This window comes from Dasypus novemcinctus, chromosome 3, assembly GCF_030445035.2.
Source record: "Dasypus novemcinctus isolate mDasNov1 chromosome 3, mDasNov1.1.hap2, whole genome shotgun sequence".
Classification (NCBI taxonomy): Eukaryota; Metazoa; Chordata; class Mammalia; order Cingulata; family Dasypodidae; genus Dasypus; species Dasypus novemcinctus.
In genome coordinates, this window is record NC_080675.1 from 145,677,808 (window position 1) to 145,699,989 (window position 22,182).

The 22,182-nt window shown below is 43.1% G+C and overlaps 1 protein-coding gene across 1 annotated transcript; it reads right to left on the minus strand.

Annotated features, from left to right (window-relative positions):
- Positions 1–383: 383 nt before the first annotated feature.
- Positions 384–21,871, minus strand: LARP6 (La ribonucleoprotein 6, translational regulator). Its single transcript, XM_004451034.4, has 3 exons — positions 21,606–21,871; positions 6,278–6,485; positions 384–1,937 (listed from the first exon to the last, which is right to left on the minus strand). Exons 1-3 carry the CDS (start codon positions 21,800–21,802, stop codon positions 870–872), a joined length of 1,473 nt encoding a protein of 490 aa, XP_004451091.2. The 5' UTR covers positions 21,803–21,871; the 3' UTR covers positions 384–869.
- Between the last annotated feature and the right edge of the window lie 311 nt (positions 21,872–22,182).

Below are 22,182 nucleotides of genomic sequence, written 5' to 3' on the forward strand. Positions count from 1 at the left end.
CACAAATGTTGGGTCCCTCTCCCCATGATTCTGATGCAGTAGGCCTGGGTTGGGGCCTGAGAATTTTTGTATCTAACAAGTTCTCAGGTGCTGTCAATGCTGCGGGCCCAGGAATGATATCTAGAGGACCACTGCTCTATCCCAAGGTGTCTTTTCTCAGGATGATACCTGAGAGGTGACAGAGGTGGTACTGCACAAACTCTGCAGACCTCTCAGGCTGTCAGGAGCACCAAGGAGGGCCATGTGGCTTCCCTGGGCTACATTTAGGAACTGTGCCTCTGCTGAGTTCCTCAGGGCCTCAGGGCACACTACCAGGACCGCGTCAGACAGGCAAAGACTTTTGTCAGACCCAGTCTATGACTTTAGAACCAGCACTCCCAGCCGAGTGTTTTATTATTTATTCACTTAACAGGAAACATACATTTGGTCCTATAAAACATCAGGCTATCAGCTTAACTAGTTGCTGTTTCACAACAGAACTCCTCTGGACTCTCAGAAAGCCCCTACATGGCTGACTGAGGACAGTGCCATCAGTATAGGGAAGAGCCCTGTCCCAAAGAAGAGACCTGCCATCACACCTTCCCAGGAGCCTCTGTCCCACAGCCCTTCAGAGTCACCCAAAGCACATCAGGCATCACCAAAATAACAACCATGCTGGGATGAAGGGGAGTGCTGAACTAAAAGATAGCCTTAAAACCATAGTGTACAGACAGTTTACATACATTACAAATATATAAATTAAGAGGTCTACATGTATACAAAATCTTTCAAAGGGGAATTACTTCCATTCTATATCATGCCAGGTATTTGTCAAAACCTTGCAAATAAAGGTGGTTTTCAATGGACCCAATAGTAAAAAGAGCAGGTATTTATACACAGGCTCTGCTCCTCTCATGCCCACCATGAAATCCTCTAGTATTATCAGGACCTCTGGGCAACCGTAGGACTCCCACAGGTAACCCATCTGCAGTCTGCATCTTCCGGGTGAGCAGAGGACTCGCACCGGGGCTTTTCTCCTGTGGCCCCATCTCAGCTTGACGGCGCCTCCGAACCCACGGGCTGCCAGAGGGAGTGACGCTGCTGTCAGAGGAATAATCCATACACTTGCGAAAGATCTCAGGACTGGCAGTGGGGTTCAGTCTACCTTCTTCGGCCAGTGGGGATTTCCTGGAAACACCTTTGCGTTGGGCCAAAGGGCTGCTCCAAGGACTTGAGCAGGGGGAGGCATTGGGGCTCAGAAAGAGATTCTGGTGGCCAGAAGGGGTGAGCTTGTTGGTGACCACATGCCGCCGGCCTGCCATGGGGGACGTGGGGTTGCTCTCAGGGTCGGAGGAGCTGTTGGCAGAAGACTCGTCACCCATGTATTGAAGCTCCTCGACTCTCTTGTTTAGGGACTTGTTCGGGTGGATGTTCACAGTGGGCTCCTCGTCATGGTTCTTGTCTTTGAGTGGTTTCTTTTTGGGTGGCTTCATACCAATCAGGACAGCTTTCATGTTCTCTCCACCCTGAGATTCCATGATCATGTACTCATGGGCTTTGATGGCTGCTTCTACCTCCTCAAATTCCACAATGGCACACTCTTGAGTCCCCACCTGGCTGTACCGGCTGCTGATCCTCCGTATGTCAGGGGGTAGCTCTCTCCCAGGTTTGAGGATCCGCACAGATGAGATGACTCCAAAGGTGCCAAAGAGTTTGAGCAGGTGTTCCATCACCTTCTCCTGTACCCTTCCATTTTTCTGGGGGGTGGCCAGGGCCCACAGCTTGGGAGACAGGTAGAGATCATAGACCAGAAGCATCTTGCTGGGGAGGTTCTCATTGGGGAAAAGTGGGACAGGGGTGATCCTCCTCACCTTCCGGTGATCCTCATTCAGCTCAAGGATCACTGAATACTTCAAGGCATGAGCTGTGGTTCTCCAGTCCCGCGTAAGGTGTTTCACCTGCAGAACACAAAGCAAATCTGAAATGGTGCCTAATATCCTTGCCTGCCTCTGTGCATCCTACCATTTCCCTTCTCTCCTTGTCCCAGTTACACTAGTATCTAGAATCGTATCTGCCATGTGTAGGGACTCAAAAATCTAGCTAATGAATAAGTGAACAAACACAACTTCCTACAGCTTCCACTGAGGCAGCACCATTTGAAGCAGCACAGTCCAAGAGAATTTTCTATGATGACAAAAATGTTCTATTCTGTGCAAGTTTAGAGACAAAGACTCTCAAGCAAGGCTGTTAGATACACAAATCCAAGATCCATCTCTAACTTGTAGTAAGACCTGGAAAATCACTTAACCTCTCAGAGTGTCAACTGCCTCATCTATAAAATGGAGATGTTAATAGTACCTACCTCACAGAGTCATCACAAGGATTAAATGAATAAATAAATACATAAACATACAACTTGGAAGAATGCCTAGCTCTTGATGAGCTGTTCAATAAATATCATGGGCTATCATTTTAAATATTACATGCTATCAGTCTGATAGGACTCAGAGCTTTTAACATTCAAATGCTTCCCTGAAGCTGTATTTCTACATTATGCATTTGATACAGAGAAGGTTCCAAAAGATTGCTCATATTTCACTGAAACATCTCATGAGAGTGATGTAGACTGTTTCAACTTATGCCTCATGGAGAATGATGAAATAATCCCTCCCTCCTCTCTTAGTGGAATTGTGCATATCAATATTGCAGTATTTGAAAGCTATATTTATACTGTAAAACAGTAATCTTCTAGAGGCCCACTTCCGGTGAGGGGAACATCAGGGAGAATGAGTCATCCCAGAGCAATGGAGGAGGTGGGTGGGGTGGGTAATCTGAGCCAGGAATGGCAAGAGCACTCTTAGTCCTCTGAGGCCAGGCCAAGGTGATGGCTCTGCAAAGAAACTGGGAACTCCAGATGCCTGTGGGCCTGAACTTTACACATGCCTCAGCAGGACCCCAGAGATAGCCAAAAGTAGATACAACCCCAGGTACTGGTTCTCCTGAGGGCTACTGAGACCCACAGGTTCTATGGTCATGGCAAATGGCTCTGGAATTCAGTGCCGTGTCACCTGGCCCTACTTTGGAATTTGTGTTCCTGAGTGTGATGGAGTTGGACTCAGATGTGAGCTTTCTACACATGCCTCTTCTGTCACTTTTACTGAGCCTGTGGTTGGTGCTAGGGTTGTTGTATACTCAGGAGACTTGAACCTCTGGACTGTCCATGTGCCAACTGGGCCCTGAGCCTCAGCAGACTTGCAGCTCCTACCCTCTGATTCATTGGACTTACCCAGGCCAGCTAACAGGGAGGTGAAGATGGTCAATTACCACACCAGGGAAACAAGAGGGCCTATAACTGCAAGCAAGAGAATCGCATCCATCATCCATGTGGAATCTAAGCCCCCTCTTGATATAGAGGTGGAGTGGACAGCACCATCCCAGGGTCCACAGGATGGAGGAATAAAATATGGATTAGAGTGGACTTACTGATATTCTACTATAAAACTATTGTGACTAGTAATGGAAGAAATTGTAGCATCGATGTGGAGAAAGTGGCCATGGTAGTTGCTGAGGGCAGGGAGAGAGAAGAGATGTGATGTGGGGGCATTTTCAGGACTTGGAGTTGTCCTAAATGATATTGCAGGGACAGACGCTGGATATTATATATCCTTCCATAACCCACTGTATGGACTGGAGGAGAGTATAAACTACAATGTAAACTATTATCCATGTGGTGCTGCAGTGCTCCAAAATGTAGTCACCAAATGCAATGAATATGCTACATTGATGAAAGAGGTTGTTGATGTGGGAGGAGAGGGGTGAGGGGGTTGGGGGAGTATATGGGAACCTCTTATCTTTTTTGAATGTAACATTAAAAAATACAGAGATCATAGGAAAAAAAAAAAAAAAAGAAGGGCTCACTCAACTGGACAGGAGGTGGGAGAGGGGCCCTGGCAGAGATATTAGAGCCTGGGAGGCAGTACTGACAGGCTCCTGGAGACTCTGGTCAGACTTGGGTTTAGGGTGCGAGAATCACAAGTCTCCTATGCACAGAATCAACGCGCTGATCATGACACCATGAGCCAAGGGCAGAGAGAAGCAGGCCTGTACAAAGGGTAGGATTTCAGGTAGACAGTCAATGAAGGATCCAGAAAGGGTAAAGATGATAACTACAAGTCAATAAAAGACTGTGGAAAACCCAGACAATAGCTGTCTGGGAGTGAGACATAGTAGAGCCTTCTCCAAAAAGAGTCAGGAGGAAGCACTCAAGAGAGGAAAAGAAGGTACTTTATAAGCCTAAAGGCTGGTGAGGGAGTATCTGGAGGAAGGGGAGTACCTGCCTTATTCAGAGGGCTAGAGAAGCTGATCATGTCCAATCAAAAGAAAAGCATATTTGAGAGAGAGCAAGAAAGTCAGAGGAAGCCAGATGCTGAAACAATGAAACCTGAAAGAGAAGGGAGACCATCAGACACCATTTGTCTTGCCATATGACAGAGGAGTCCAGGTATCACTGCCTGCCAGTCTTTGGGAAGAAAAGCATTGCCTGATGAAGCCTTGATTTGGACATTTTCACAGCCTCAGAACTGTAGGCTTGTAAGTTAATAATAATGCCCATTGTAAAAGCCAAAAAAAAGTAGATTCTGGCAAGGACCAAGCATCCCTCCAGAGCCAGTAACAAGGTCTTTGGGGAAATCTTGGTTACAATGTAGGCATCCTAGGCCTGAATCCATGACCCTTTAAGAGGAGTGTCCAAGCATCACATAAATTAAGGAACCAGGAAGCTTTGGACCTTGTGCAATTACTAGAAGAATCCTGTAAGATTTCTAGAAACTGTAATTTCCTTATGTCTGCTATCTTTGTCATATGTTTCCTAAAGTGATTAGCAGGAAAAGCCTTAGAATGAAAACTGTTTGCTCTCATTTTGGAGGAGTTAGGAGAGATTCTGTATACATTGCAGCCTGTTTTGCAGAAAGAGGAATCCTCCAAAATAGATCAATATGTGGCATTTTAAAAAGGAAAGAAGAGGAGCTGACCCTTGGGGGCGCTGGGAAGAAATAAAGGAATTTACAGAGAGCTGACAGGATGAGTCTATCGACTGCTTCATTTTGGGTTCTTGCAGCAAGACTTTTCATGCAAGGGTTTGCTCGCCATTCCCTGGACATGAAACATTGCTTCCTTCTTCTTTCACCTTGAACACTCATACTCATCCTCCAAGATCCTATTTCAATGCCACTGTCTCTGGAAAGACTTTTTAATTTTCCAGGCAGGGTTAGTTGTTCTGAAAAACTAGCTCCCCCAGTACTCTGTTCTCCCATCTTTGGTAGCACTCTCTATGGACATGATAGTTTAATCCTTCATGTATCTTGCTCCTTTATTAGACCATGAGCTTTTCAAGTTCAGGGAGAAAGCCATGTTCATCCTGGAACTAATATGGCATTCAGCATATAGAAGGTGCTCAATAAGTATTTGATGAATGAGTAAAGGAAAGTTAGCAAAAGAAGAGGGCACAGTATACTAACAGGCAAGGCAGAGGAGAGCTCCAAAGAAAAAAGCTCTCCTCCAATGCTCTCTGACAAAGTGCACAGGCAACTTGCCCGTGACCCACCCATTATGTGTCCTGTTATGCAACAGGTCACATGGACCTTTTCCATTCTAGTAAATACACTTCCCCAAGGGAGAAGCAGTGTTCTTACTTCAACTGGTCTGTCATCTCTTTGACAAGCAGGAAGTTCAGAGCCCAGTTGCTGGATCTGTACACAGCAGGGACAGTCTGCTGCCCAGACAGCCGCAATCATTTGACATCTCATAGCTCCACTTTAAAGATGAAGATGTTGGCATTAGGCACAGCCGAGGCTGCCGGAGTCTCAGAGAAGGCTCATTTCCCAAAATTCTGGGTGTTCCCTCCCTCCTCTTATTTATTCAACTTGACAAATGAGAAGCTTGGATTTCATCTAATTCTAGGCCTGGCAGGTATGTTTCAAGGCCACTGTCCTGGCACAGAATCCTTCTGGCAACCCCTTGCCTGGCAAGATAGCCTGAACTTTACTAAGAACAAGTAATGTCATTTCACAACTACCGTTGACTAAGATCTGCCCCAATGTCCAGGACCCTTTTAGTAGCGTGGAAGGAACTTCTTAATAATGATCCTAAATCCCTTCTCTTGACCACTGTCCTCCTTTACAGACTTCAGAGGAAATAAAACATTGCTAGTCATCATTTATCAAGGGAGTAAAAATGTTTAGAACTACCACCCAAAACACTCTGAAAATGCTCAAAGCAGCTTCTAAAAGCAAAGCCTCACCTTTTTGAAGGACGTGAGCAGCTTGACGCTCACATATCCCAGCTTATTTCTCCTCACGTGCTTCAGCAGGAAGGCATCCTTCTCCAGGTTTTCATCAGAAAAGTAGAATTCAATCTGATCCACCAGTTTCTTGACTAGCTCCTCGTCTGGGGGCTTCCACTCCTGCTCCAGGTCCTCACGCTCGTTCTCACCCCCACTTGTGGTGCCACTGAAACCAGAAGGAGACACTGGGTCACCCCTGACCTGGACTCCTCCGAGGCAGTGACTTCATGGCCACAAGGGGACAAGTTTTGTTCTTAACTGGCTAAGATATGGAGCTTTTGGCTTTAGAAAGTATAGCGGGCCATTAAAATGCTAGCACTACCTACTAACATTTAGGCGGTGCTTTGCCATTGACTAAGTACTTTTTACATATACTATCTTATTCTTCCCTCCCCATTCCACCCCCAAATTCTGGATTCTAAAAGACAGTAGAGCAGAGAAACTAAGAGTACCGGCTCTAGACTTAGACTGCTTCAGTCCAAATCCTGGAACCACTACTTATTAGCTGAGTGAAATCAGGCAAGGAATTTCTTGTACCATAACTCAGTTTCAATATCTGTAAACTGGGAATCATAAAGACACTATCCTAGCAGGATTGTTGTAAAGATTAAACGTAAGAATGCCTGGAAATCTCTAGAATACTACTGGTATACCTTTAGAGCTCAATAAATGACAGGTAAATTCATTTGTTCATTCATAAGAGACAGAACTAGTATTCAAACTCAAATCTTCTGTCTCCAAAGTCAGCAGCATAATACCTTCCACATTACGTTGGGACCTCACCATGGGATCTGGATATACATCCACTGAGGCCCTTTGAAAATATAGGCATTATATAAAATAGAAACATTGATTTTTTAAAAATGAAAAGTTATAATTATTTACCTGTAGACAGCCTGGATATGGTTTTGAAATACCTTATTGATGTCCCAAGGCAAATGTGCATGGAAGAAAAGAAAGGAATTTTGGAGACTGACTTTGAAAGCTGTTGTTATTTTTTAAAGTCTTTAAAAATGGGATGATAAACTAAGGAAACATATTAGGAGATCCCATAAGATGTGAACAGGTCAAGGGCCACTTAAACACTAGATAATCTAAATATTTGAGAAGTCCCTAAAAGTTACCTATGGCCGACTTATCCAACATCCAATAGCAAATGCTTCCTCACTTGCCTTCCTTTACTACAGAGGCTAGAAAAGCTAAACATTTACTTTCCCAGCCTCTTTTACAGATAGGAGTAGCCATTTCTCATGTTATAGTCAATAAAACACAAGTGAAAATCTCTTGTTCCTGCCTTTTGCCCCTTTTTACTTGCTCTGATGGTAGATCTGATCATTAAAGGTATAGCAGCCATTTTGCTACCATAAGGAAAAGGGCAAGAGAATCAGAGATATTTTAGCCCTGACATTAAATTGCTGAATCAACCCCCAAAACTACTAACTTGCAGTTTTCTGATTATTACATGAGAAAGATAAATTCCTGTTTGTTTAATCCACTTGTTAGTTGTGTTTTCTATTACAGTCAAACAGAATAGTAAGTAGGATAGTAACACTACACTGGGAAAAGAGGTCCTCAAAACATACCAAAGGGAAAATGCCAATGGGACAATCAATAAAATGAAAAAAATTTGAAATGGACAGAACAAATTTTCACTTTAATAGAGAAAGTGTACTTCTAAGTCATAGTTAAAATATATAGATTAATTATACCAGATAAAATAACTACAAACGCATAAGAAATTCTGAGCTCAGATGCTATTTGTCAATAAATAGCAGGGGATAGGGTGGGGGTGTGTGATAACGACCACTGAAGAGTTTTGGATGCACTCAGGGCTTTTGGAAAAATGGTCTAACTCACTACAAATGGCTAGTGCATCATAGATAGCCAGACTACAAAGGAAATCACAGACCAGTAAGTAATACTCCCAAACTGAAACAGTTGAAGTAATTATTTTAAAAAGTAGATTGGTAAACAAATAAAACATAACAGAAGGAAGGCAGCATAATTTCTCAATTTCTCCAGTGCCTAGTCTAGAGCCTCCTGTTCTTCTCAAGATCTGCCATGCCCACTTCACTCCCTGCAGAAGATTCTATCTCAGGCTTGACTGAGAAGATGAAGGTCGTCCAATTAGACCTGCCTACCACCTTTGAGCTTCCCCCACCCTGGCTTGCTCTCTGCCTCTGAGATCCATCAAAGAACTCAACTGTCTTACCAGGCATAGCTTCGCCTCCTCTGTCCTTTCTTCCCCCAACTACAGTAGGATCTGACACTGTTGACCACCTTCTTAGTGATACGCTCCCCCTGGGTTTATGTGACTTGTTCTTTTCTGATACTTCTCCCCATTGGACTTCCCTTTCAATCTCCTCTTTGTCCTCCCATTTTTAAATGCAGATATTCCCCAAGGGTCTATACTTGATGTTTTATCCCCTGTATTTCTATATCTTAACCTCTGGTAAATACATTCAATTCAAATCTACTCCATACTGCCCCCCGCCCCTCTCCTTTTTCTTGCACTCCTGAGCGCCAGTCCTCAATTCCTAACACCTGACAATGATTTCCACTATTGTGTTTTCTATTACAATATGTCCAAAATTGAACTCATTATCTTCTAGAGAAATCAAGCTCAGGCAGGACTGAACCTTGGCTATAGTGAAAAAAACACTATCTGGGAAGCTGAGTTTCCTTGCTTTCAGGCTCACAACAGACAATGCATAATGTGTTGGGGGCGATTCTGTGTCAACTAAGTTATTTGCAACCAGTGGCAGGCAAATAGCCAGAGAGTTTCAGAACAGGTGGGTGGTAATGGGGAGGTGGTATAAAACCCCCAAGCGATGCAGAGGTGAGCTTCTTGTACTTGGAGGACTCCTCCCTCTACCTGGGTGCTGTCGTCAGCAGCCATGCATGTCCAACGGGGAATCCTGGGAGAGCTGGGAAGCCTCTATCAGAGCTGAGAACATGCTGCATTGTTTTCTGCTTCATGTGATAATAGCCTTTGAGCAGAAAAGATCCTGCACCCTTCCTAAACATTAAAGAATATTTATATCCTATAAATATAAATATGGACAGACAACCATCCTGTTTCATCCTATTTCTTCCCTCCCAAATCTCCAACCACCTACTTTCCCTATTTACCCTTCTCCTACGCACTTAAGCTCAAAACCCAAGATACCTTTTAGCTCTCTTTTGCCCCCACATCTAGTCTTGAATTTATTCTGCAGTGCCTACCATCTGTTCTCTCTTTTCTGTTCCCACTGTTCTCATTAATTCTCCCTTGGGCACTATTAAGAGTGCATCAAGAAATGATTCTTAAAAATTAAAGCAATACATATACATAGTATAAACTAAAATGAAACAATACAAAATTTATAAAGAAAGCAACAATTCCCTACTTTACCACTCCTCCCTAGAGGAAATCTCTCATTAACGATTTGGTTCTTATGAGGGTTGCCTTACAGTTGTACAAAATAGGCTCACAGCTCTACTTCTCATTTGCCAATGTTAGACATTTTCTATTCATGCCCTATTATACATGAGCAAGATTTGGGGTCACTTATACTCCCACTGGCCCTCCTTCTAATGCTTAAATTTTTATGTTATTTTTGTTCTTCTATTGGATTACTTTTGTGCTTTTAGGCAATACATTTAAAGTTCTGTTTTGATTTCTATCAAGATTACACAATATTTCTCAACTCTCCTCTGCATATGATATGGATATTAATGCCCTACCATTTCCTCTACCTCTCCTTCCATTTCCAACTTTCCAAGTTCTATCAGCTGTACTTTAAAAAAAAAATTATTGAAGTATATCACTCATACATAAACATACATAAACAATAAGTGTATTATAATAGTTGTGAACTTTCAAAACAAACATACATAACATCATACAGGGCTCTCATAACTCACCCCACCACCAATACCTTGATTGTTATGAAACATTTTTAACTAATGAGCACCCTCAAAATATTACTACTAACCAAAGTATCTTACATTTGGTGTTTATTTTTCCCCCAACCCACCCTATTATTATTATTTTTATACCATTTATACATGAATATACATAAACAATAAGTATATAGCAAAAGTTGACTGTACAAAGCAACACGCATAACATCATATTGAAGCCCCATATATCTCCCCACCACAAACACCTTGTATTGTTGTGAGACACTTGTTACAAATTATTAGAGTATTGTCAAAATCTTACACTTGGTGTATTTTCCCCCTACATACTCTATTATTATTTTTTTAATATATTTTTATTATAGAAGTACCGAACTTATAAAACAATCATGGGCATGTGCAGAATTCCAATACAACACCCCTTCACTAACAAATCATAGCATGGTGGAACATCTGTTATAGACTATGAGATAACATCGGCAGACTATTACCACTAACCATGATTCATAGCACTTATTTGGCACACTTTTTCCATACTCCCCCATTATTAACACAGTACATCTTTGGCATAGATGCATGAATATTACAGTATTGCTGTTAACCACAGACCATAGGTCACTCCAGTTGTATTTTTCCCATGCTTCTTCACATTCCAACCATCCTGCAATGGTGACATATATCTGCTCTAGCACACAAAGGACACTCTTGCATGTGTACCATCAACCACAATTCTCATCCACCTCTGGGTTTACTGTGTTATTGAGTCCCTAGATTATTCTCCAGCTTTCTTTCTATTGACATTTAAATTCCTAGACTACCCTTTCCAGTCACTTTCCCATTTATAAACCAGCTCTTACTATAATGTGTTACAATCAACTCTACACATGTACATGCTTTTACAGTAAAGTTAATTAAAACTTCTACATACATCAAGCATCAGTATCCATCTCAGTCCTCCACTTATGTCCTTTAAGACTCCACCATCTACCTCCAGGTCTTGAAGATGTTTTCCTACATTTTCTTCTAGAAGCTTTACGGTTCTTGCTTTTATATTTAGGTTTTCCATCCATATTGAGTTAATTTTTATGTAAGGTGTGAGATGGGGTCCTTTTTCCTTCATTTGGCTTTGGATATCTAGTTCTCTCAGCACCGTTTGTTGAATGGACGATTCTGCCCAAGCTGAGGAGGGGTTTGACAGGCTTGTCAAAAATGACTTGGCCATAGATGTGAGGATCTATTTCTGAACCATTACTTCGGTTCCATTGGTCTATGTGTCTGGCTTTATGCCAGTACCATGCTCTTTTTACAACTGTAGCTAAGTAATATGATTTGAAGTCTGGAAGTGAGAGGCCTCCAATTTCACTTTTCCTTTTTAAAATGTTCTAGCAATTCAGGACCCCTTACCCTTCCAAATAAATTTAATGATCATGTTTTCCATTTATTTTTAAAATGCTGGTGGAATTTTTATCAGGATTGCAATGAATCTGTATATCAATTTAGGTAAAATTGACATTTTAATGATATTTAGTCTTCCAATACATGAGCATGGAATGTTCTTCCAATTATTTAGGATTTTTAAATTTCTTTTAACAATACATTGCAGTTTTCTGAATATAAGCGCTTTACATGGTTGGTTAACTTTATTCCTAAATATCTGATTCTTTTAGTTGCTATTGTAAATGGAATTTTTTTTCCTGACCTCCTCCTAGATTGTGCATTACTAGAACCTTTTAAAGTCTATTTCATCTAATATAAGTATAGCTACTCCAGCTTTTTTGTTTGTTTTTTTGTTACTTCATGTGTTGCATAGAATATCTTTTTCCAGCCTTTCACTTTCAATTTATTGGTATCCTTGGGTCTAAGGTGAATCTCTTCCAGATATCATATAGGTGGCTCATATTTTCTTATCCATTCTGCCAGTCTGTGTCTTTTCTTTTCATTGTGAAGTTTAATACATCAACAGTCAATGTTATTACCATAAAGGAAATTCTTATTTCACCAATTTTGACCTTTTGGTTTTATCTGTCATATTTTATTTTCACCACTTTTAGTTACTGTTACTGATATATTCTTCATTTCTAGACTCTCTTCCAAGCTTCTCTCTCCTGTCTTTTCTTTTCATACTATATCACATCCTTAGTATTTCCTGCAAAGCTGGTCTTTTGGTTACAAACTTTGTCAGTTTCTGTTTAAATGTGAATATTCTAAACTCGCCCTCATTTTTTAAAGATAATCTTGCCATAGATAAGAGTCTTGGCTGGAAGTTTTTCTCTTGCAATATCTTAAATATATCATACCACTGTCTTCTTGCCTCCATGGTTTCTGATGGGAAATTGGCATCTAATTTTATTGTGTATCCCTTGTATGTTATCCATTGCTTTTCTCTTGCTTCTCTCAGAATTCTCTATTTTTGGCATTTGACATTCTGATTAGTATGTCTCGGAATTGGTCTATTTGGATTTATTCGGACACGGGTATGTTGTGCTTCTTGGACATGGAAATCTATGTCCTTCAATAGGGTTGGGAAAGTTTCTATCATTATTTCTTCAAATATTCTTTCTGCCCTTTTCCCCTTCTCTTCTCTTTCTGGGACACCCATGACATGTGTTTGTACGTCTCTTGCTGTTGTTCAGTTCCCTGAGACTTTGTTCAATTTTTTCCATTCTTTTCTTCATCTATTCTTTTGTATGTTTGCTTTTAGAGGCCATTTCTTCAAGCTCACCGTTCCTGTCTTCTGCCTCCTCAAATCTGCTGTCATATGATGCCAGGGTATTTTTAATTTCATTTATTATGCCTTTCATTCCCATAAGATCTGCTCTTTTTCTATGTATGCTTTCAAATTCTTCTTTGTGCTCATCCAATGTCTTAATATCCTTAATCTCTTTAGCCACCTCATTGAATTTATTAAGGAGATTTGTTTGAACATCCATGATTAGTTGTCTCTACTACTTTATGTCATCTGGAGGCTTATCTTGTTACTTTAACTGGGCCATATCTTCCTGTTTCTTGGTATGGATTTTAATTTTTTGTTGGTGTCTTGGCATCTGGCTTGCTAGATATATTTATTCTGGGTGCAGTTTCTCTTTAGTTTAGGGCTTTCTAGCCTTTCTTCCTTGCTCACTGTGTAGTAGGAGTGGGGATGTAGTTGGTACTGTAAGCTGTGGAGGCTCAAGCTGTCTGCATTGCCCCAGGGACTGATGAAGCTTCTCCCAACTTTCTCCTTTGCCGGGGATAGGGACAGAGCCACAACCATGTGTAATAATCCAAGTGGTGCAGGCCTAGACTGTAGTTGCCCAGAAAGACTGATGAAGCTTCATGCCCCTTCCTCCCCTGCCTGGAGTGAGGATGGGGCTGCAGGTGTGGGCAGCAATCTATGCCATGTGGATCCAAAATGACCACAGTTGCATGGTAAATTTCCAACTATTCAGTCTGTGCCAGCTGAATGTACTTACAGTTACCTGGAGAGGCTGGTGAAGTTCCCACCAGTTCTTCCCTGTGAGAGGTGGGGCTAAAGCCTAGGCTAGGGATGCAGTCCAATCTGGGTAGAAAGAAGGGGGCCTCTACTGTCACTGTGCTTTTCAATCAGCCTGGCCTCCCCTCATGCAGAGGGCAGAGTCAAAATGGTGGCTACGAGCCTCTTTCCTAATTGGACAGGTTCTAACTTTAGCTAGCCAAATTTACTAATCAGTAGCTGAAGTTGGTGCCCAATCATCTCTTCCCCCCATTTTTGGAATAGCTCCCAAGGCAGCTTTGCTGCCAGTGGAGGATGGACACTGGCCTCTTCTGTGTAGAGTGCTCTACTCACGAATCTTCTCTGCAGATGGGCAGTCTCCTCCTTCCATTCTTTCAAGGATGTTGCAGAATGCTCTTCTGGTCTCCTGGAGCCCCCAAACAAGTGCTTTAGATAGCTCTGGGTGATTACTAACTGCCTTGTAGCATGAGCTGACTCTAGGAGCTCCTTACGCAGCTGCCATCTTGCTGGTTGTCCCCTATGTTGTACTTTTAATTCTTTTTGTCATGGTTGATAATATTTAATTCTACTCTAAACCTCTTCCATGTTTTGTCAACAGTCTAAAAGTTGAAAGTTAATTGCAGTATTGTATTATTATGCCTAGGTAAACATCATTTGCTGCTGAGCCAAGTCATTTGATAAGATTACTTTTTGTTTAAGTCATATTGGCTGAATGTCTACCTGGGTTGATCTTCTCTATATCACTTACCTTTTATCTCATATTGTCTGTTTGCCTTCTTGATTTACATACTGAGAGATTTTCTTGAACTTATCTTCCAATCCTTCCTAATGAATTTTTAAATTTCAGCAATTATTTGTTTAGACTCTAAGAACTCATTTGGTTCTCAGATTGTTCCTTTTTAAGAGCATCCTATTTTTGGTTTGTGGATACAATATCTGAAATTCTCTCTCAGGGTACTAATTAGAGTATATATTTTTTAACATTTCTTTTGTTCCCACCGTCGTTATTTTCTTGGGTCAGTTTTCCCATTTAACTTTCATGCCTCTAGTTTTCTTCATATGACTGGCAAACTATTCATTTTTTAATTTTTAAAAATTTTAAATTTATTTTAAAATAGGTTTTGATTTACAGAAAAGTTGTGAGTATGGTAGAGAGTTCTCATTTACTTATACCTATAGCCTATATACCCCAAATCTGCTTCTCCTATTAACATCTTAGAATGGTACACTGGTTAGAATTAATGAACCAATATTCTAATTCCATGATGGATTAATTCATATTTCCTTAGTTTTAACCTAACATCTTTTTTCTGTTCCAGGGTCCCATCCAAGACACACATTACATTTAGTTGTCATCTCTTGGCTCCTCTTGTCAGCTCTTGGCTGCAGCACTTTCTCAGATTTCCCTGTTTTTGCTGACCTTGAAGAGTATTGGTCATGTATTTTTTTTAGTTTTTTTTTTTTTTTTTTTCCAAGGAGGTACCAGGGACTGAACCCAGGACCTTATCCACTCTCCCTGGTCATGTATTTTGTAGAATATCTTTAAAATGGAATTTGTCTGATGTTTTTCTCATGATTAGACTGGGTTATGGGTTTTGAGGAGGAGCACCACAGAGGTAAAACAGCATTCTCATATCATTATACCACACTGTACATGCTATGAACATGACTTATCACTGTTGATTTTGACCTTGATCACCTGAATTAGTGCTTGTCAGGTTTCTCTACTGTAAAGTTACTCCCTGCCTCCCCCACCTCCCCTTCTACTGAACTTCTAGAAGAAAGTCACTATGCATAGACCACATGTAAGGAGTGAAGAGTTATGCTCCACAGCTATTTATTTTGAAGAATGAAAGTCTGCATTGGTTTTTCTTGATGCCTTGTATGGGTTCCCTCTGCAGCTGTAAAATCCTATTGGGTTTTTTTGCAAGGTAGCTCTATACACCTGGGTGGGGCATGTCAACTGACACTCAAAGAAGGAAGGCTTTACTCTGCAGGTACTAGCTCTACCTTAGCAGACCTAGATCTCCATAATTACTCAATTTCTTTTAGAAAACAATCTTGCTTCTTTATGTCTGCTACTTTTCACTGGCAGGCAGAAAGCAGAAATGATGAGCAATTGTTCTAAAGGAAGAATTTAAATAAACCTCTTAGATATTAGTAATCCATTTTCACTCTTGCATCCTTGCCATATTTCCCAAACAGCCTTTCTAGGGTACTGCCTTCCCACCTCCTGTCCACACCCCACACCTCTCACCTGGGGTGTATTTGGGGCTGCAGCCTCCTCAAGTCTGTGCCAGATTACATGTTTTGAAAAACAGCTATAATATGTCATGTGTATACTTTAATAATAATAATAAAAGATTTTCTATTACATACTGATTAAAATCTAAAATCCTTAGTTCCTCATTCAGGTTCATTTAGGATCTGCATGTAACCAGCTTCCAAACTTATTTCTATTTCCTTTCAAATCCTTTGCTCCAAGAAAATAGAAAGACAGAAAGTTATAAGCTTTCTGACCTCTATGCCTTTATGCAGGCTGTTCCCATTTCCAGTAAGCCTTGGCCCCTCTCTCTCACTACCAAATCCTAGCCACACATCAAAGTCCATCTCAAATGGAACTCTCCCAGGAAGAAAATTATTTTCACTTCTTTGAACATTCATCTATACTTGTATCATAGCCACCTGTATACATGTCTTATCAGCCCCCTGAGCTCTAAGTTCCTTAAGGGCAGGATTCATATTAGATTCTTTCATTCTAGCACCACGAGCCTTGCATTTAGTAGAAATTTAAAAGGTATCACAAATGGAAAGAGAAGTTCTGTAAGGGCAAATCAAAGCTATCCCAATTCTTTGAGGAAATACGTCCTTAGTGGACTTTCAAGAGGGCTTTGAAAAAGGTTTCCATTTAAGGTTCTGTTTTTGAATAAAATGTAAATTGGGAGCAGTAATGAGTTCTTTTATTACAGCTGTAAGCCTGCTAGAAATGGAAACAAAGATAATTGAGCCCCACTTATCAGTGTTGGAATATATATAATGTAGCATAAAGTCTCCAAGGCTGCATTTCTCATAAAACCTCAAGCTAATCTGGACATGTTGATTGAGTGGTTAATCAAATGGTACTTTAGAGGAGGAAAATATCCAAACTAAAAGGGTGGGGTAATAAGCTCTTCACTATGACTTTCAATCAAATAAAGAGGTTTTCCTGGACTCATCCTTTCTCCGTGCAGATGGTCTAATAGGTGCTTTGACCACAAAAACCCGTGAAGGGGTGGTTAGCAACCGTGAGGGTGCTGGACACAAAGGAGAAAACATCACTTGCGAGAAACACTAGAATTCAACCCCATCTAAGTGACGTTTCTTTTAACTCACCTTTAGAAAAAGATAATGAATCTGAAGTGGTTTATGAAGCACAACCAAATCAATACTGCAATGGGAAAACACGAGGGCGGTTTCAAAAGACAAAGTTTCTTCATGGCAGCAGGTTGAAAACCCATATGGGGGGTCTCAACTTTGGAAAAAGCATCAAGAAAACAATCACATTTCAGATGCCACTAGCAGAGATGACATTCTGTGTTTGGATGGCCCATGGATTCTTATACAATTATTATAGAGATCACAGTCTTCATCTCTGACCCTGCCCACTGCCATGCTGTTCTGGCGTATTTCCTAAGGCTTGGGAAAGATATGAGTGAATGTCTCTGCAGGTCTAAATAATGGGTTGTGGTATGGATTTGAGATATGAGACATAAAGTCCTAACTTTCATTTCTGGAACAAAATAGCACTAAGAAGTGGAGGTTTTCATCATAGTCCAGGGAAAAGATAGCCTGAGAAAGGAGTTGAGGTGTTTTTGTTTGCTAAATGAAAAGTAGGTGTACTCAGTGCTTTTATTAGTGAACAAAATATTTTGTATTATAATTTTAAATCATTTTTACACACTGTAAGACAAAGTAAATAAACAAACTGTTAATGTCATCAGGCATCAAGATTTTTGGTGTAAAAAAAAGAGAAGCAAAAACCCTGTAAAATTAAATTGGAATTGGAATTATTGATATAAATTTATTTTAAAGAATGTATTTCCTAGCACCATTCACTGAAAGGGCCTAAAAGCAATGATGCCCCAGTAGAAATTAGCATTCCTAATCCCAGGCCTTGGTTTCTAAATATCTTCTCCACTAAAACCCAGGGATTCCTATGGAAATGGCTGGATTCAATGACTGACGTAGAGAAAGTACAAATTAAGCCTCGGATATCTAGTGCCAGAAAGTAAGGACCTGCTCACAGACTAATGGGGGTGTGTCTAAAGGATAGAGAAGCCAAATTGAAGGGTTCCTTCAGCCAAAATGGGGACAATTTGAGCATTAAAAAAATGACGTTAGTTTTAAAAAGCAAATAAATAAAAATCTAGGAGTTGAAAGTACAGAGAGAGAGGGAGAGAGGAACGAAGGGATGAAGTAAAGCAGGGAGAAAGAGAAGGGAACAGGAAGGAAGGATGGGAGGGAGGGGAGGAGAGAACACTCCCTTAGTTTATTTGGTGCAACTATTATACCAACTCCTTTCTTTAAAAATTGGTAATAATGGGAAAGATGAAGCATTTCCTTTTGCCTTTTTTTTTTTTTTAAGGAAGAGCTGTTGTTCAATCTCAGATGATGAGGCAAAGCTCTTTTTCACAGAAGAATTTAGTTAATAAATGTACAAAGACTGGTACATTTTCTTTTAATCACCAATTTGCAATCCCCAGTGAAGTAACTGACCAGGCAGGGTTCAACGGATGCTTAAAACCATTAGGTAAAAGGTTAAGACTATCCATGTTATTGGATAATGGCAAAGAGAAAGTCCTTTTCAGGGTCTTTACCCTCGCTGAAGTGGGGAGGGGGTGTCTCCTGAGGTGACGTTGAAGTGCATGCATCCTCCTTGAAGGACTCTCACCAACATGTTTAATCTGAATCTGACAAGTCCTTAGTCCAAACTTCCAGTTTACTGGAAGGAAACACATGGCAAAAAGGAGCAAGTTAAATGAGACCATGAGAAAACAATCAAATCAGTCCAAAATGTGAGACATTCAATGAGACATCTGGTCTCGTATGTCCAAAATATCAATGCAGTTTTTAAAAAGGTAAGGGCAATGTTCTAGATTAAAGAGATATAATAGGCAAAGCCTGACCCTGGATTGGATTCTGGCTTGAGGGGGGAATAAAAAACATCTGTGAAAGACAACTGTGGAACACGTGGAAAAACCTAAATAATCCTTGGCTGTTACATTATAAATTAACTATGGAATTATTGTTAATTTCCTTACTTGCAATTTAGTATTATGTTTTGTCAGATAATGTCCTTGTTATTATAAACTACATAATGAAGTATTTAGGGTGTAAGTATTGTGTACAACATACTTTCAAATGGTTTTGGGAAAATCATACACATTATATCTCCATTAAACAAATATGATAAAATCTTAACCACCATTACATTTAGACAATGGGTATATGAATGCTCACTGTACAATTCTTTCACATTTTCTATGTGTTTGAAAATTTTTGTGTTAAAAAGCCGAGAGTAAAAAAGGCCTTTTTAGTGAGTGTGAAGTGGGGAGAAGACTTGGAAGTTGTAAAGATTTCCCCCTATTGTTCATTTATTCCTTGAGCCCCTGTTGTAAGCGAGATACCGGAGATGCAGAGATGACAAGGGCAAGGTCGCTTGCCTTCAAGGGTCTCACGGTCTAGTGGAGGAAAAACACAAATATTTCAGTAGTGAAGAGAGTGATGATCGAGATATATGTTCATTCAACGAATATTTCTGGAGCACCTAGAACGTGCTCCCAGCAACACAGGGGAGAGAAAACAAGCCCAGCATTAGAGTAGGGAGTAGGGGTGGTGGGGAAGACGTAGTCAAGTCAAGACAGAGTAGAAATACAGTAACCAGAGGGACCTCTAGAGGGACCATGCAAAGGCACGGGGACATGAAACAGGGAGCTAGAAGGACACGGGACTGCTGGAGCTTGGATTGTTAAAAGAGGCAGCAAAGGAAGTGATGGGCTGGGGGGCTGATTCCAGTAGGCGCTGCACCATGACAGGCAAGTTTAGGAATCTGGGCTTTCTCCTGTAGACCCCTGGGACTGAGAGGGGCTCCCACAGGGCAGTGACTGCTGCCATGCCAGGCAGGGACAGTGTGGATCCTGTTTTTGACTGCATTTCCTGGTGCTCTGGACCCCTGCCCACTGGACTCTGTCAGCACTACCACCCAGAACTGTCTCAGGGGTTTTCTGGGGTCAACTCTATGCCAGTGGGCAGCAGGAAGTGCTCCAGACTTCCATGAGGCTCCCGCCGCTGAAGCTGGAAGAAAAGACGGCTCTGGGGTGGGCAGGAGGTCCACTGGTATGGAGGATCAAGTTCTCGTAGATCTCTGTAGGGGATCTTCCCAATTCCAAGAAATAAGTAGGGTCTCCAAGTAGTACAATCTCAAAAACTTAGCCCCCAGGTTAGGGGGGAGATTTTTGCCACTGTCATAGATAATGTCAGAAGGATAAATCTGACTCAGGGCTATTTTACATGACTTCTGAAAGTGTTTGACTGAGTGGCAGGCAGCCTTCTCTTCAAGACTGTGAGCTGCTCAACTTCAGTGACTTTGGATTAATCATTTTTTTACCCTCAACACCAAATGAACGAATGAATCAGACTTTATAGTAAACAAAGCGCTGACAGATCTACTGTGTCATAGTCCGTGGTCCAGCTTTCCTGCTCTAAACTGGACAATTTTCCTCAAATAGCTCTGTCTCTCTGGACTGCTCTGAATCTCTGGGCCCCAAATCCAGACCCTTTCCACTGGGGAAGGGTCAGCCAGCGATGGGGAATGGCTCTGGTCCCAGCATCCTTTTACCTTTGGTTCAGTGTTCTCCCAGTGAAGTAGAGCTAGGCTGCCTGGGAATTCACCTGTAGGGTCTAAACCCCTAAATATGTGTGTATACTGTCCTGGGAGAAAGAGGGCCCTTCGTAAAGGCCTTTTGGTATTTTCCAGAACGTGCAAGTCTGTCTTGGCTCCACTCTCATTTCTGTGGATGTTCCATACGGCATCTCTTCTCAGCGGCGGGAACACAGCCACAGTCGTGAAGGGCGTGGGCATTAACCCACTAACAGCAAAGCCGGGAGCCCAGAGGCAAGATTAGGCAGGGGGCTTCCTCAGGCTACCCAGCATCCAGCAGCACCACCAAAGGAGCAGGGTGCTGATGCAAGCATAGAAGTCAGGTGCGAGGGCTGTATGAAAATGGGAATCCCCCTGGGGGGTGGGGGATGTAAGTTCAAGCCCTGAACTGATCTTAAATGAGCCCATCATACATGAAAATCACTTCTCCTCGGATTCCCCATCAGCAAGCGTCAGCAGTGCTTGGCCTCCCACCACCCGGAGACTGAGGGAAGCCATTTGGACTGGTGAGGAGAGAGCAACGAGGGCAGCGAGGGCTGGGTGGGACCGCGCACGGGGAGGCGACCCAGCCGCACGGGTGAACACCCGCTGGGAGGGCGCTTTGCGAACTCTTTGGGCGACCTCACGGGAACTGCGTCCCCTCCGGCGAGGACGGCCCAGGGAGAGCTTGCTCCTGAATTCCAGCGCATTCCCTTATCCAGGCCCTCCGCTCCCGCCGTCGGCCCCCGAGCCTTGGTCCCGCTACAAAGCCGCGGACTGGGACACCGACCACCGCCAAAAGCCGACCTGACTCTCTCGCAGCGCCCCAGACCTGCTTACCGGCAGAGCCGACTCGACTCCCCTCTGCCTGCGGAGTTGTGGGGGCACGAGCTGCTCCCCAAACTCGCGTTGAGTCGGCACTCGGGAGTCCGCGGCCGCGGCCCCGCGCCCCCACCGGACGGGCGCCCCCTCCGCGCGCTCCGAGCTGCGCCAGGCCCGCGCCTCGCGCCTACCTGTGCCCGCGGCTCGGCTCGTCCTCGCTGGCGCTGCCCCACCCGGGGCTGAGATACCGAGACGCGTCCCCCGCGCCCCGCGTCTCCGCCCCCTCCTCCTCCTCCAACTCCTCCACGTCCTCGGCCTCCTGGATGGCGACGCGGATCTGCACCGTGGCCTCGGGCCCGGGCAGCGCTTCCTCGCCGGGCTGGGCCATGGCTCGCGGGCGGGCCGAGACTGCGGAGCCGCCGGGTCGCCGGGCGGCCGGGCCTGCCGTGCGGCGGCGACTGCGACGAGGGGGCGGGGGCGGCGCGAGCGCGGCCGCGGGGAGGGACGGGGGTCCTGGCGCGCCGCCCCGCGCCGCAGCCGCCGCCTCCCCGATCTCTAACCCAGCGCCAGCGCCAGGCAGGCGGGGCCGGGAAGGGGGAGGGCGAGTTCCTCTGCTTTCCTCCCTCAAAGGCCAGTCCCAGAAGGATCTCCCGGACCCCCGGGTCCTTTCCTCTGGCCGCCCGATTCTCTTCTCGCGGGACCCGGGCCGGAGAGGGGGGTGCCAGGGCTCCCTCCTCCTGCCCTCTTCTGTCAAGGCTATCCTCGGCG

Excerpts from the sequence above, each read along its gene's own strand:
- LARP6 (XM_004451034.4), bottom strand. The coding sequence starts at position 21,802 with ATGGCCCAGCCCGGCGAGGAAGCGCTGCCCGGGCCCGAGGCCACGGTG. Across the intron at positions 6,486-21,605 it reads GAGCCGAGCCGCGGGCACAG|TGGCACCACAAGTGGGGGTG; the intron begins GTAGGCGCGAGG and ends TTCTGGTTTCAG. Across the intron at positions 1,938-6,277 it reads TGCTCACGTCCTTCAAAAAG|GTGAAACACCTTACGCGGGA; the intron begins GTGAGGCTTTGC and ends TGTGTTCTGCAG.